Here is a 13,669-nt window from a genome sequence, read left to right as displayed (position 1 = left end):
CCTATGACAGTCATAGCACTAAGATGATCGTAACTCCCATACTTTAACATAGACACTTATGACAGTCGTAGCGCTAAGATGATCGTAACTCCCATACTTTAACATAGACTTATGACAGTCGTAGCTAAGATGATCGTAACTCCCATACTGTAACATAGACTTATGACAGTCGTAGCGTCAAGATGATCGTAACTCCCATACTTTAACATAGACTTATGACAGTTGTAAACCTAAGATGATCGTAACTCCCATACTTTAACATAGACTTATGACAGTCGTAACCCTAAGATGATCGTAACTCCCATACTTTAACGTAGACTTATGACAGTCGTAGCGCTACGATCGCTTTGAGGAACTGAACCCTGGTCCAAGACTCGATTATTTACAGACCACCATCATATAGCTGGAATATTGCTGAGTGTGGCTTTAAACAATAACCAAACCAAATGGAACCTGTGAGATCTGTTACGTTACAGATTAGACACTATAGCTTGTGAGGTGTGTTTTCAGCACATGAGCTTGATGTCCGTCGTCGTATGATCAGCAAGAACTTCCACCACGTGATGAAGATGAGCGAGAGGCAGAACCTGACTGGACCGCCAGAGAGCATGAGGGAACACGTGGTTGCAGCATCCAAGTCCATGAAGACCGGGGACTGGAAGGCCTGCAAGAACTTCATCATCAATGAGAAGATGAATGCCAAGGTACGAAGTGCTTTTCTTGAGAAAGTTGGCGCTGGGGTAGCTTAGTGGTTAAAGTGTTGGCAAACCCATCTTCTCTTGTTCGTTTACGCGAAGCGATACAATGTCATATTCTTACCCCCTTACATGCAGTGATCTAACAGCGTTCGAAATACCTGCCTGCCCGACTGCCGGGGATGGGTTATTTTCAACACGGACTGCTAGATTCTCAAATTCACCTGCCCAATGGTCGGGTTAAAATTTAGACATATATATGAAGCTATTCATCATATTTCAGGATAATAAATCACACGAGCCAAAGATCCGGGTTCGATTCCTCACATGGGTACAATGTGTGAAGCCCATTTCTGGTGTCCCCGGACGTGATATTGCTGGAATATTGCTAAAAGCGGCGTAAAACATACTCACTCACTTACTCACTCACTCACTATTTATGCTCACGTAAAAATAATGATGAATTCCAGTTGGATGATAAGCTACATCGCCTGTCAAATCAAAATGATTTGCGAGCAGGTAAGTTTTGGTCATGGCTGGCAAGTTTAACAAACAAACCAGCCCTGTGGTCTGGTTGAATTTATTGCAAGTTTCATTTAGTGAAGAGTGTATCAAGTCAAAGGGTATGGATTGTCGTCTGTGTGTTGTAGGTGTGGGATCTGTTCTACAACAAGGATCAGGTGCGGGACATGATCACCAACAAGATCCAGGAGGAGAGTCTCAGGACGTACTTGTTCACCTACAGCAGCGTGTACGATTCCCTCTCCATGGACACACTGTCGGAGATGTTCGAGCTGAACAAGCCGGTCGTGCACTCCATCATCAGTAAGATGATCATCAACGAGGAACTCATGGTATGACGCTCTCACAAGATGGTGGATCTTATCTTGACAGTACAAACTTGCAGCCTTTTAACATCGAATCACTTTATGATGTGGTCCGTAGTGAATTTATTGATATACTATGAAGTGGTCAAGAGGAGTAAGGGATCGAAATCATGCCAGAAATATGACAATGATAATATTGTAGCACCAGCAAACTGCACTTTGTAATTGTTTTAAAAGAAAACTGGTCTCATATACTGCTGAAAGAAAGAGGGGTGGTGAGGTAGCTTAGTGGTTAAAGTGTTCGTTGGTAACACCCAAGACCAGGGTTCGATTCGCCAAATGGGTAGTGTGTGAAGCCCGCTTCTAGAGTCCATGGCCCGCCATAATATTGCCGATAAAAACGGTGCGAAAGCTAAACTCACTCGCTCACTAAACTAAATAGTAATCATGTTCGTCCTGCCAAGGTCCAGATTAGAATTGATCTTCAACAAACCACGCTTGTCTTAAGAGACAACGAACAGGATTGCAGATCAGACTCTTTGACGTGGCTGATTCTGATGTGCATTTAGCATAGATCAATGCTCGTGGTTTCAGCTGGACTGCCTTGTCTAGATTCTATTATTTTTACAGAGTGCCATCACATGGCTGGAATATTGCTGAGTGTGGTGTTAAATAAAAAACAATTAACGGTCATGTCCCATCATAAACACTGGATCAGAGTCTGTTGCTGTATTGCAGGCCTCCCTGGACGAGCCGACACAGACGGTGGTGATGCACCGCACGGAGCCTAGCCGTCTGCAGTCCCTGGCGCTGCAGCTGTCGGAGAAGGTGGCAACGCTGGTGGAGAACAACGAGCGTATTATGGAGATGAAGCAAGGCAACTTCTACTTCCAGAAGTCCAGTAAGTACTCGGTCTATCGTGCTTTGAGGACCCATTGGGGATACACACTCTGCTGAACACATCACAGAACATTCACAGTACCAGGCCCACTTCGCAAAGCGATCTTGGCACTAAGGACTTCTTAAATCTATGATAGAGTGTGGGGTCATCATAAGATCACTTTGTGCAAGTGGGCCCTGGGCAAATGGTGTAAACAGTCAAACCTTGCTTATATGGACACTTATTTTCTTAGATATTGTCCAGATAGACATGGATCCTGGAATCTATTGTTGATAAGAGTTACCTCCCTTTCTTAAATTCCCCCTGAAACACTTCTGTGATTTTATGCATCTTGTCTTTTTTCCCCATACATTGTACATCCAACATAAATAAATCTGCAGTGTTTTGGAACTGGGACATGCTAGTGTGTCCTTTCCACTGTTGAAATTCATTTCCGGAAAAAACCCAGCATATTTTGCTGTGTTTTGGGGGTAGGTTGCTCGAAACAATCGTCCAGTAGTCAAGATTCGCAGGTGTCTGAGGTCCAGATAAGCAGGGTTCCACTTTAGGACATCAAGCTACTCTGCCAGTAGTATAGCAGGTAGTCTGTTATTGCAAGAAGCAGAGTTTACCTGATACCAAATTTTCTTCCTTTTATATGATGATTAAAAAATGAACCCCAATAATATCTTGGATTTTGGAATCATTAACTCAAAGCATAGAAGTTTGATATATGTGATGTTTCTGATATGATGTGAAACAACAATGCTTGGGCAGTTTGTCAGATTGTTTCTGCGGGTTATTAAATTTTAATACTGGTACTTCCTGTTGCCATGACTACACTACGGTTTAATTGCCTGTATACGTGTAACCTCCATACACAGTGATAGATAGAGCTAACATGACACTCACCCTTGATGCAAGTAGAAGCTTGTCCTTTCTCTTGTGTTGCATGATCTTCATTTCTGTGTGTTGTTTAGCAATAACTTGTACTAATTTTTGCACAGAGCTATTTATTTGACTGGTAAGCTTGTTCGTGGTGCAGGGTGGTTGATGGTTGTGGTGATGGATGAGAGGGGGGGATGGGTTAGGTACCCCTCCTTGTTGCTGTGTCTGTGACCATCGGAGACACCATCGTCAAATCGTTAGCCCGAAGTTTGTGTTTTATAAGACAAATCGTCTCTTTGGCTTTCACAAACTGAGAATCTTGTGTCTGTTTTTACCCTGCGGTCTTCATGGACAGTATATTTTAAAAAACAATTGTTTCGTAAAAGTTAAAGACATTTAGTGTAATGCTATCTACATGGCTGGAGTTAGTAGTCCAGGGGCTGGAACTTTTTTGAGGTGATTATTGTAGGACTGAACATTTGATTTTAGGAGAAGGGCAGAATTATCAGAATTTATTGAAAAGTGTAAATTGTCTCAAAAAAACTAATGGCGCTTCAGACGGAGGTAGAAACGAAAGTAATTGTCGGGGAAAAAATGACATAGTTGCAATGTGGTTTTAGAAATTGATAAATGAAAACAATTATCTGGTTTTGGAACTGTAGTTGAAAATTTTTCTGAGAAAGATGCATTAACTCGGTGCGCCTATTGGCAGCAAGAGTTGTATGATCCCCAGGGAGTTGAGATTGATAATATGATGTGCCGCTGAATTGACATCTAATTGATCGAGGGAAATACAAAGAAGAGCTTTGAGAATGCATGTGAGATGGCCTATAGTGCTATATAAATATCCATTAAAAAACCATAAATAATAATAATAATAAAAAATGTTCTTGACCCTGAACTCCTTCCTTCAGAATGACAAGTGGTCTTCACCTATCATATTGGGCAAATAGATCACTTAACTACTGGGATACTCATGTCACAAGTTTAAGAAATATGTGGTCTCGTGGTAAATGATATGGCAGTGATTTATTACATGGTTTGAGTTCATTGACATTTCTGCATATGCCAGTAGGATTAATAGGTACTAGAAGTAGTGAAACTACAAAGAACATTCTCCAGAACAGATGCCTCAGATGGCCAACACAAATCGTCTGAAGGCACGCAGCTAACTGATGAGTTGTGTCCCTTGGGCAGGCTAAAACCTAACAGTTCTGGGTTTGAATCCCTGTTCGTCCTGATTATGTTGCTTGGTTTGTCAGCACCATTGGTTTCACCGGCCGTGAAGGCTCGGGTTAGAATGAACCTTCAGTGACCCATGCTTGTCGTAAGAGGCGACTAACGGGATCGGGTGGTCAGGCTCGCTTGCTTGGTTGACACATGTCATCGGTTCCCAATTGCGCAGATTGATGCTCATGCTGTTGATCACTGGATTGTCTGGTCCAGACTCGATTATTTACAGACTGTCGCCATATAGCTGGAATATTGCTGAGTGCGGCGTAAAACTAAACTCACTCATTGATTTCACCAAAGTGGTGTCTGATATCTGCATCACTTAAGGATCTCCACTTACATCTCCACCTACTTCAAGTTGGCACGCCGTGATCTGACTAGAATAGTGATGAAAGTAGCCCAGCTCTGTCTCACCTCTGTCTCAATCCAGATTGTACTGAAAAAAAGTTGCTCTTAATATGGATTTTGTTATTATTCCATGCCCTTTTAGTTCTGAATGTGTAGAGTAGCCTAGTGGTTAAAGCGTTGGCTCGTCACGCCGAAGACCTGGGTTCGATTCCCCACATGGGTGCAATGTGTGAAACCCACTTCTGGTGTCCCCCGCCGTGATATTGCTGGAATATTGCTAAAAGCGGCGTAAAACTAAACTCACTCAGTAATTCTGAATGTTGTAGGGATGTGTAGTGCTTTTTGTGGTGTAGTCCTAATATACCTCGGCACCTGCTGTCGGTGTTGGTGTGTTCGGTGTCCCCATCATGTCCTGTGTACCGTTGTTTAACTGTGTTTGTCACAGGTTACAGCTTTTACTGTGAATCACAAAATTTATTTATTTTTGAAAAATAAATTGAATAATTTGTTTGTCAATTTTTGTTGCTTTCAAATGTACATTTCCAGTTGCAGTAAATTTTAACAACAAATGTTATTATGGATAAAGGGAGCAATTTATTGCCACAGTCTGCAATATTCCAGCTCCATAATCGATTCTAGACTTGATAGTCCAGTGATTTATATTGTGAGCTATGAGGGGCAGTGGGGTAGCCTAGTGGTTAAAGTGTTCGCTCAACACGCCGAAGGCCCGGGTTCGATTCCCCACATGGGTACAATTTGTGAAGCCCATTCCTGGTGTCCCCTGACCGTGATATTGCTGGGATATTGCTTAAAATGGTGTAAAACCATACTCAGTCAGTCAGTGAGCTATGATTCTCCTGTTGGGGTAGGGGCTGTGGGATAGCCTAGTGGTTAAGATGTTCGCTCAACACGCTGATGACATGGGTTCGATTCCCCACATGAGCACAATGTGTGAAGCCCATTTCTGGTGTCCCCGCCGTGATATTGCTGGAATATTGCTAAAAACGGCGTAAAACTAAACTCACTCACTCACGTTGGGGTAATATGACCAAAAGAAATTTAAGTAAGAAATCTGACCACCTGATCCATTTGATTTATTATGAAAGCCTGGGTTGAAGGGGATCAGTTCTAACATGGAATCTCCACATGGGCATTACTAGCTTTAGGAAGGGATGGTCGGGGTAGCTCTGTAGTTATAGTGTTCATTCGCCTGGGTTCGATTCCTCACACTGTTACAATGTGTGAAGCCAATTTTAGTGTCTCCTGCCGTGATATTGCTGGAATATTGCTAACAAAGGTGTAAAACCATACTCACACTTTATTGATATGGAGCATTATGTAGATTAAAGAACTTGACATGATGTAACATGCTTCATTTTCTTAGCATTTCTGATTTTGTTTATAAGTGCATGATTCTTCACAAGTTTGCATGCTGTCGTTTCCAGACTTCCATGTTGACTGAGTTTCATCCACCATTCAGAAGCTTGATTGTTGTGTAACACTGCAATCAGCAATTTTCCAGCTCTTTTCATTTGGTCTGTAAATAATCGAATCTGGTCCAGACAATCCAGTGATTGACGTTATGAGCATTGATCTACGCAATTGGGATACGATGATATGTGTTAACCAAGTCAGCGAACCTGGCCACCCGATCCTGTTAGTTGTCTCTTACAACAAGCGTGGGTCGCGGGAGACCACATTCCCACCCAGATCTACTTGAGTCCTAAGTAATACATCTTGAGAAAAGTTGATTGGGTGTTCTTCATTCATGTGAATGACAACAAAACACAATGATGAGCATGCAGACAGCCGAAGGTTGGCTTCATTCCTGATCCAGGCAGTGGGGTAGCTTATTGGTTAAGGTGTTTGCTCGTCACGCCGAAGACCCGGGTTTGATTCCCCACATGGGCACATTGTGTGAAGCCCATTTCTGGTGTCCCCCGCCGTGATATTGCTTGAATATTGCTCAAAGCGGCATAAAACTAAACTCCCTCACTCACTCATTCCTTCACTTGCCACCAAGTGATGGCTGTGTAGAATGATGGTGACCTTGATATAAACTACTAGTTTTCCTTTGCTGTGTTTGTATCTTGTCTTTCACTGATGTGATTTTGTCTTTTGCAGATAATCAAGGCTACCAGCAGAACCAGAACTGGAGTAAGTATGGGAATACAGGTCTCGTGGGAGCACTGAAGCTCCTCTAGAAGGGAATCCTGTAAAGGCTGCCCTTGAGCAGCTTGCCCCCTGTGTAGGTTGCCTCCTGTGTAGGTTGCCCCTGTGAAGGATGCCAACGTGTAGGTTGCTCTTGAGAAGGTCGCCCATGAGCATGTTGCCCCTGTGCAGCTTGCCTCTTGTGTAGGTTGCCTCCTGTGCAGGTTGCCCTTGTGAAGGTTGCCTGTGTGTAGGTTGCCCCTCTGCACCTTGCCTCCTGTTTAGGTTGCCCCTGTGTAGGTTGCCCCTGTGAGGGTTAACCCTGTGCAGCTTGGTTTGTGAAGGATTAATACTGTGTAGGTTGTCCCTGTCTTGACTGCCCATTTGTATGTTGCCCCTGAATTAGTTGCCCTTGAGTAGGTTGCCTCTTTTGTACATTGTCCCTGAATTAGTTGCCCTTGAGTAGGTTGCCCCTTTTGTATGTTGCCCCTGAATTAGTTGCCCTTGAGTAGGTTGCCCCTTTTGTATGTTGCCCCTGAATTAGTTGCCCTTGAGTAGGTAGTGAGTAGATTATATATAGTGAGGACATCATGTACAGGGTATCATTGGTATGTGATATATAGTGAGGACATGGTGTACAGGGTATAAGTGTTAGATGATATAAAGTGAAGACATCATGTATAGGGTATCATTGGTAGGTGATATATAGTGAGGACGCCGTGTACAGGGCATCATTGGTAGGATATATATATATGTATATATTGAGGACATCGTGTACAGGGCATGAGTATTAGATGATATATAGTGAGGACATCAGGGTATCATTTACGGATGATATATCATGAGGTTGCTGTGGTGAAGAAGCTTCCTCATCAAGTGCTTGTTGGCCACAAAAGTACTGATGGAATTGTTCCAACATGTTGTTTTAGCTATGTCTGAGTGTGTTCCTTTTGTATGTTGCCCCTGAATTAGTTGCCCTTGAGTAGGTAGTGAGTAGATTATATATAGTGAGGACATCATGTACAGGGTATCATTGGTATGTGATATATAGTGAGGACATCATGTACAGGGTATAAGTGTTAGATGATATATAGTGAGGACATCATGTACAGGGTATCATTGGTAGGTGACATATAGTGAGGACATCGTGTACAGGGTATAAGTGTTAGATGATATATAGTGAGGACATCATGTACAGGGTATCATTGGTAGGTGACATATAGTGAGAACATCATGTACAGGGTATCATTGGTAGGTGATATGTAGTGAGGACATCATGTACAGGGTATCATTGGTAGGTGACATATAGTGAGGACATCATGTACAGGGTATAAGTGTTAGATGATATATAGTGAGGACGCCTTGTATAGGGCATCATTGGTAGGAGATATATATAGTGAGGACATCGTGTACAGGGCATGAGTATTAGATGATATATAGTGAGGACATCAGGGTATCATTTACGGATGATATATCATGAGGTCGCTGTGGTGAAGAAGATTCCTCATCAAGTGCTTGTTGGCCACCAAAGTACTGAAGGAAGTGTTCCAACATGTTGTTTTAGCTATGTCTGAGTGTGTTCTTCTCATTGTAGACCGGCGTGACGGGGATCATCATAAACAAGGTGGTTGGAGTAAGTTTAAGGACGTTGTTTGTATGTACTTGTTGGTGAAATGTGAACAGGACATTGTGTACAGGGTATAAGTATTGTATGATATATAGTGAGGACATCGTGTACAGGGTATTATTGGTAGGTGATATATAGTGAGGACATCATGTACAGGGCATCATTGGTAGGTGACATATGGTGAGGACATCGTGTACAGGTATCATTGGTATGTGATATATAGTGAGGACATCGTGTACAGGTATCATTGGTATGTGATACATAGTGAGGACATCGTGTACAGGGCATCATTGGTAGGTGACATATGGTGAGGACATCGTGTACAGGTATCATTGATATGTGAAATAAAGTGAGGACATCGTGTACAGGGCATCATTGGTAGGAGATATATAGTGAGGACATCGTGTACAGGGCATCATTGGTAGGTGATATATAGTGAGGACATCGTGTACAGGGCATCATTGGTAGGTGATATGTAGTGAGGACATCGTGTACAGGGCATCATTGGTAGGTGACATATAGTGAGGACATCATGTACAGGGCATCATTGGTAGGTGATATGTAGTGAGGACATCGTGTGCAGGGTATCATTGGTAGGAGATATATAGTGAGGACATCGTGTACAGGGCATCATTGGTAGGTGATATATAGTGAGGACATCGTGTACAGGGCATCATTGGTAGGTGATATGTAGTGAGGACATCGTGTACAGGGCATCATTGGTAGGTGACATATAGTGAGGACATCATGTACAGGGCATCATTGGTAGGTGATATGTAGTGAGGACATCGTGTACAGGGCATCATTGGTAGGTGATATGTAGTGAGGACATCGTGTACAGGGCATCATTGGTAGGTGACATATAGTGAGGACATCATGTACAGGGCATCATTGGTAGGTGATATATAGTGAGGACATCGTGTGCAGGGTATCATTCCCGTCTTGAATGCCCTTGAGTTGGTTGCCCCCTGTGTAGGTTGCCTCTGTATAGGTTGCCTCTCACCTGAATGTCCCTGTGTAGTTTTCTTCTGTGTGAGATTCCTGTGTAGAATGCACCTTGTGTATATTGCCCCTGTATTGGTTGCCACTGTGTAGGTTGCCCCTTTTGTATGTTGCCCCTGAATTATTTGCCCTTGAGTAGGTTGCCTCTTTTGTACATTGCCCCTGAATTAGTTGCCCTTGAGTAGGTTGCCCCTAAGTTAGTTTTGTATGTTGCCCTTTGTATTGTACCCCTGAATTATTTGCCCTTGAGTAGGTTGCCCTTTTTGTACATTGCCCCTGAATTAGTTGCCCTTGAGTAGGTTGCCCTTTGTACATTGCCCTTGAGTAGGTTGCCTTTTGTATGTTGTAGATGTACAGTTAGGTTGCCCCTTGAGTAGTTGCCCTTGAGTAGGTTGCCCCTTTGTATGTTGCCCTTGAGTAGGTTGCCCGTCGGTTGCTGAATTAATTCCCTTTGTATGTTGCCCCCTGAATTGCTGCCCTTGAGTAGGTTGCCCCTTTGAATTATGTTGCCCCTGGATTATGAGAGGTTGCCCCTTTGTAGCCCCTGAATGGTTGCCCCTTGAGTAGGTTGCCCATTGCCCCTGAATTAATTGCCCTTGAGTAGGTTGCCCTCTTTAATTGCCCTTGTGTAGGTTGCCACTGTTTAGTTTGCCCGAGCATAGGTTGCCCCTGACCTGAATGTCCCTTTTTATAGTATTCTGTGTGTTATGCCCCTCTGTAGGATGCACCTTATGTCCATTGTAGTGTGCTCTTTTGTAGGGTTTTAGTTTCTAACTTTGTAGAACAGGTGTCTTCCACAATGTTCATCTTATGATGGTCCAGATGGGTAGTGTGTCAAGCCACCCATTGTGCAACTGTTGACAGTAGGGCCACAGTCCAGGACAGGCCTTACATGTAGTTGGCACAAGCTGTTGTTAGTCAGTTTCTGAAGTAGAATATATTGACCTGTTCGTAAAAGCATCATAAAATTTGCATAATATTAAAGCTGCTGACATATGACATGTTTTTAAGGACAATCTAAGATTGTAAATCACATTACAATGATCAGATGTGTCACAGATACCTGGGAATCCTTTCTGCAAATGTCTCTCATTTTACGGGGCGACGGGTTAGCCTATCGGTTAAAGTGTTCGCTTGTCACGCCAAAGACACGGGTTCGATTCCCCACATGAGTACAATGTGTGAAGCACATTTCTGGTGTCCCCTGTCGTGATAATCCTAGAATATTGCTAAAAGCAGTGTAAAACTAAACACATCACTATAATTTTCCATCTTCAACATGTGCGGGTTTGATGGTCTAAAGTGTTAAGTTTGCTGTGTTAAGGCTCCTGAGACTGTAGACTGGCAAGATGGCTATCATCACAAAGATGGATGGAGTGAGACTACTGTAATTCAAGGCCTCCCATCTTCTTACATCATTTGAATGACATCGTTCAATGAGATTTTAGTTATCTTAGTGATGTTTTAAATGTTCACTTGTTACTTTTTCTTAAAACATTTTGTCTCGAGGAGCATTTGTATCAAGACACAGTATTATTTTGCCATGACCCTTTTTCATCTGATTCACTCAAAGTTGAGGTTGGTCCCTTGTTACTGGTGACCTTGACCTTGACCTTGACTTGTTTAGTGTTGTATGCTTTAGATTCTAAATGATAAATGAGGTATTCATTTGCTGAAAGAGGTGCTGTTTGCCTGTTTACTGCTGAGGGAATCCCTCGTACCTGATGCTGCTTTAGGTGATCAGGGTTAGATGTGGTGAGGACATCATGTTAAGGCATCCTTGGTAGATGATATATAGTGAGGACATCGTGTACAGGGTATAAGTGTTGGATGATATATAGTGACGACATCGTGTACAGGGCATCATTGGTAGGTGACATACAGTGAGGATATCGTGTACAGGGTATCATTGGTAGGTGATATATAGTGAGGACATCATGTACAGGGCATCATTGGTAGGTGATATATAGTGAGGACATCGTGTACAGGGTATCATTGGTAGGTGATATATAGTGAGGACATCATGTACAGGGTATCATTGGTAGGTGATATATAGTGAGGACGCCATGTACAGGGCATCATTGGTAGGATATATAAATATATATAATATATATATATATATATATATATATATATATATATTGAGGACATCGTGTACAGGGCATGAGTATTAGATGATATATAGTGAGGACATCAGGGTATCATTTACGGATGATATATCATGAGGTCGCTGTGGTGAAGAAGATTCCTCATCAAGTGCTTGTTGGCCACAACAGTACTGAAGGAAGTGTTCCAGCATGTTGTTTTAGCTATGTCTGAGTGTGTTCTTCTCATTGTAGACCGGCGTGACGGGGATCATCATAAACAAGGTGGTTGGAGTAAGTTTAAGGACGTTGTTTGTATGTACTTGTTGGTGAAATGTGAACAGGACATTGTGTACAGGGTATAAGTATTGTATGATATATAGTGAGGACATCGTGTACAGGGTATTATTGGTAGGTGATATATAGTGAGGACATCGTGTACAGGGCATCATTGGTAGGTGACATATGGTGAGGACATCGTGTACAGGTATCATTGGTAGGTGATATATAGTGAGGACGTCGTGTACAGGGCATCATTGATAGGTGATATATAGTGAGGACATCGTGTACAGGGCATCATTGGTAGGTGACATATAGTGAGGACATCGTGTACAGGGCATCATTAGTAGGTGACATATGGTGAGGACATCGTGTACAGGTATCATTGGTATGTGATATATAGTGAGGACATCGTGTACAGGGTATCATTGGTGGGTGATATATAGTGAGGACATCGTGTACAGGGCATCATTGGTGGGTGATATATAGTGAGGACATCGTGTACAGGGCATAATTGGTAGGTGATATATAGTGAGGACATTTAATGATATATCTTGAGGTCATCATTGGTAGGGGATCAGTGCAAGCTCATTGAGTTCGCGTTGGCCACAAATGAACTGAAGGAAGTGAGTTGATATGTTTGAATTTCCAGCATGTTGTTTAGCTATGTCTGAGTGTGTTCTTTTCATTGTAGACCGGCGTGACGGGGATCATCATAAACAAGGTGGTTGGAGTAAGTTTAAGGACGTTGTTTGTTTGTACTTGTTGGTGAAATGTGAACAGTACATTATGTACAGGGTATAAGTATTGTATGATATATAGTGAGGACATCGTGTAAAGGGGCATCATTGGTAGGTGATATGTAGTGAGGACATCTTGTACATGGTATAAGTGTTGGATGATATGTAGTGAGGACATCGGTACAGGGTATAAGTGCTGGTTGATATTACTTTAGGACATCGTGTATAGGGTATAGGTTTTTGGATAATATATCGTGAGGACAATGTACAGGGTATAAATCAGTACAGGGTATTAGTGTTGGTTGATATATATAGTGAGAACATCAGGATATAAGTATTGGATGATATAGTGAGGACATCGTGTACATGGTATAAGTGTTGGATGATATGTAGTGAGGACATCGGGTACAGGGTATAAGTGCTGGATGATATTACTTTAGGACATCGTGTATAGGGTATAGGTTTTTGGATAATATATCGTGAGGACATCATGTACAGGGTATAAATCTTTGATGATATATAGTGAGGACGCCGTGTACAGGGTATTAGTGTTGGTTGATATATATAGTGAGAACATCGTGTATAGGATATAAGTATTGGATGACATATAGTGAGGACATCGTGTACAGGTCGTCATTGGTAGGAGATATATAGTGAGGACATCGTGTACAGGGCATGAGTATAAGATTACATATAGTGAAGCCATCATGGTATTGTGGAAGGATGATGTATCTTGAGGTCAACATGCGTAGGGGTTCAGTGCTAGCTCATCGAGTTCATAATGATGTTGATCACAAATGTCCTCAAAGAAGTGATTGATCTCTTTGAATGTGTTTTAGCTATGTCTGACTGTGTTCTTCTCATTGTAGACCGGCGTGACGGGGATCATCATAAACAAGGTGGTTGGAGTAAGTT

At 42.3% G+C, this 13,669-nt stretch overlaps 1 protein-coding gene and 1 long non-coding RNA gene across 2 annotated transcripts in view; both read left to right on the top strand.

Moving 5' to 3' along the window:
- Window positions 1-13,669, top strand: part of LOC124290312 (eukaryotic translation initiation factor 3 subunit C-like) — a 46,026-nt gene that overhangs the window by 26,182 nt on the left and 6,175 nt on the right. Inside the window, 8 exon segments of the mRNA XM_046727026.1 lie at window positions 511-704; window positions 1,346-1,549; window positions 2,261-2,423; window positions 6,996-7,028; window positions 8,617-8,655; window positions 11,991-12,029; window positions 12,709-12,747; window positions 13,624-13,662. Of these exon segments, the coding sequence (XP_046582982.1) occupies window positions 511-704; window positions 1,346-1,549; window positions 2,261-2,423; window positions 6,996-7,028; window positions 8,617-8,655; window positions 11,991-12,029; window positions 12,709-12,747; window positions 13,624-13,662 (750 nt within the window).
- Window positions 8,666-10,079, top strand: LOC124290313. Its single transcript, XR_006901890.1, has 3 exons — window positions 8,666-9,821; window positions 9,905-9,950; window positions 10,013-10,079. It is a non-coding gene; the product is annotated as an uncharacterized LOC124290313 (long non-coding RNA).

This window comes from Haliotis rubra, unplaced genomic scaffold (genome assembly GCF_003918875.1).
Source record: "Haliotis rubra isolate DU_JTF1 unplaced genomic scaffold, ASM391887v1 Scf461, whole genome shotgun sequence".
Taxonomy (NCBI): domain Eukaryota; kingdom Metazoa; phylum Mollusca; class Gastropoda; order Lepetellida; family Haliotidae; genus Haliotis; species Haliotis rubra.
This window is presented reverse-complemented; position numbering and strand designations above follow the sequence as displayed.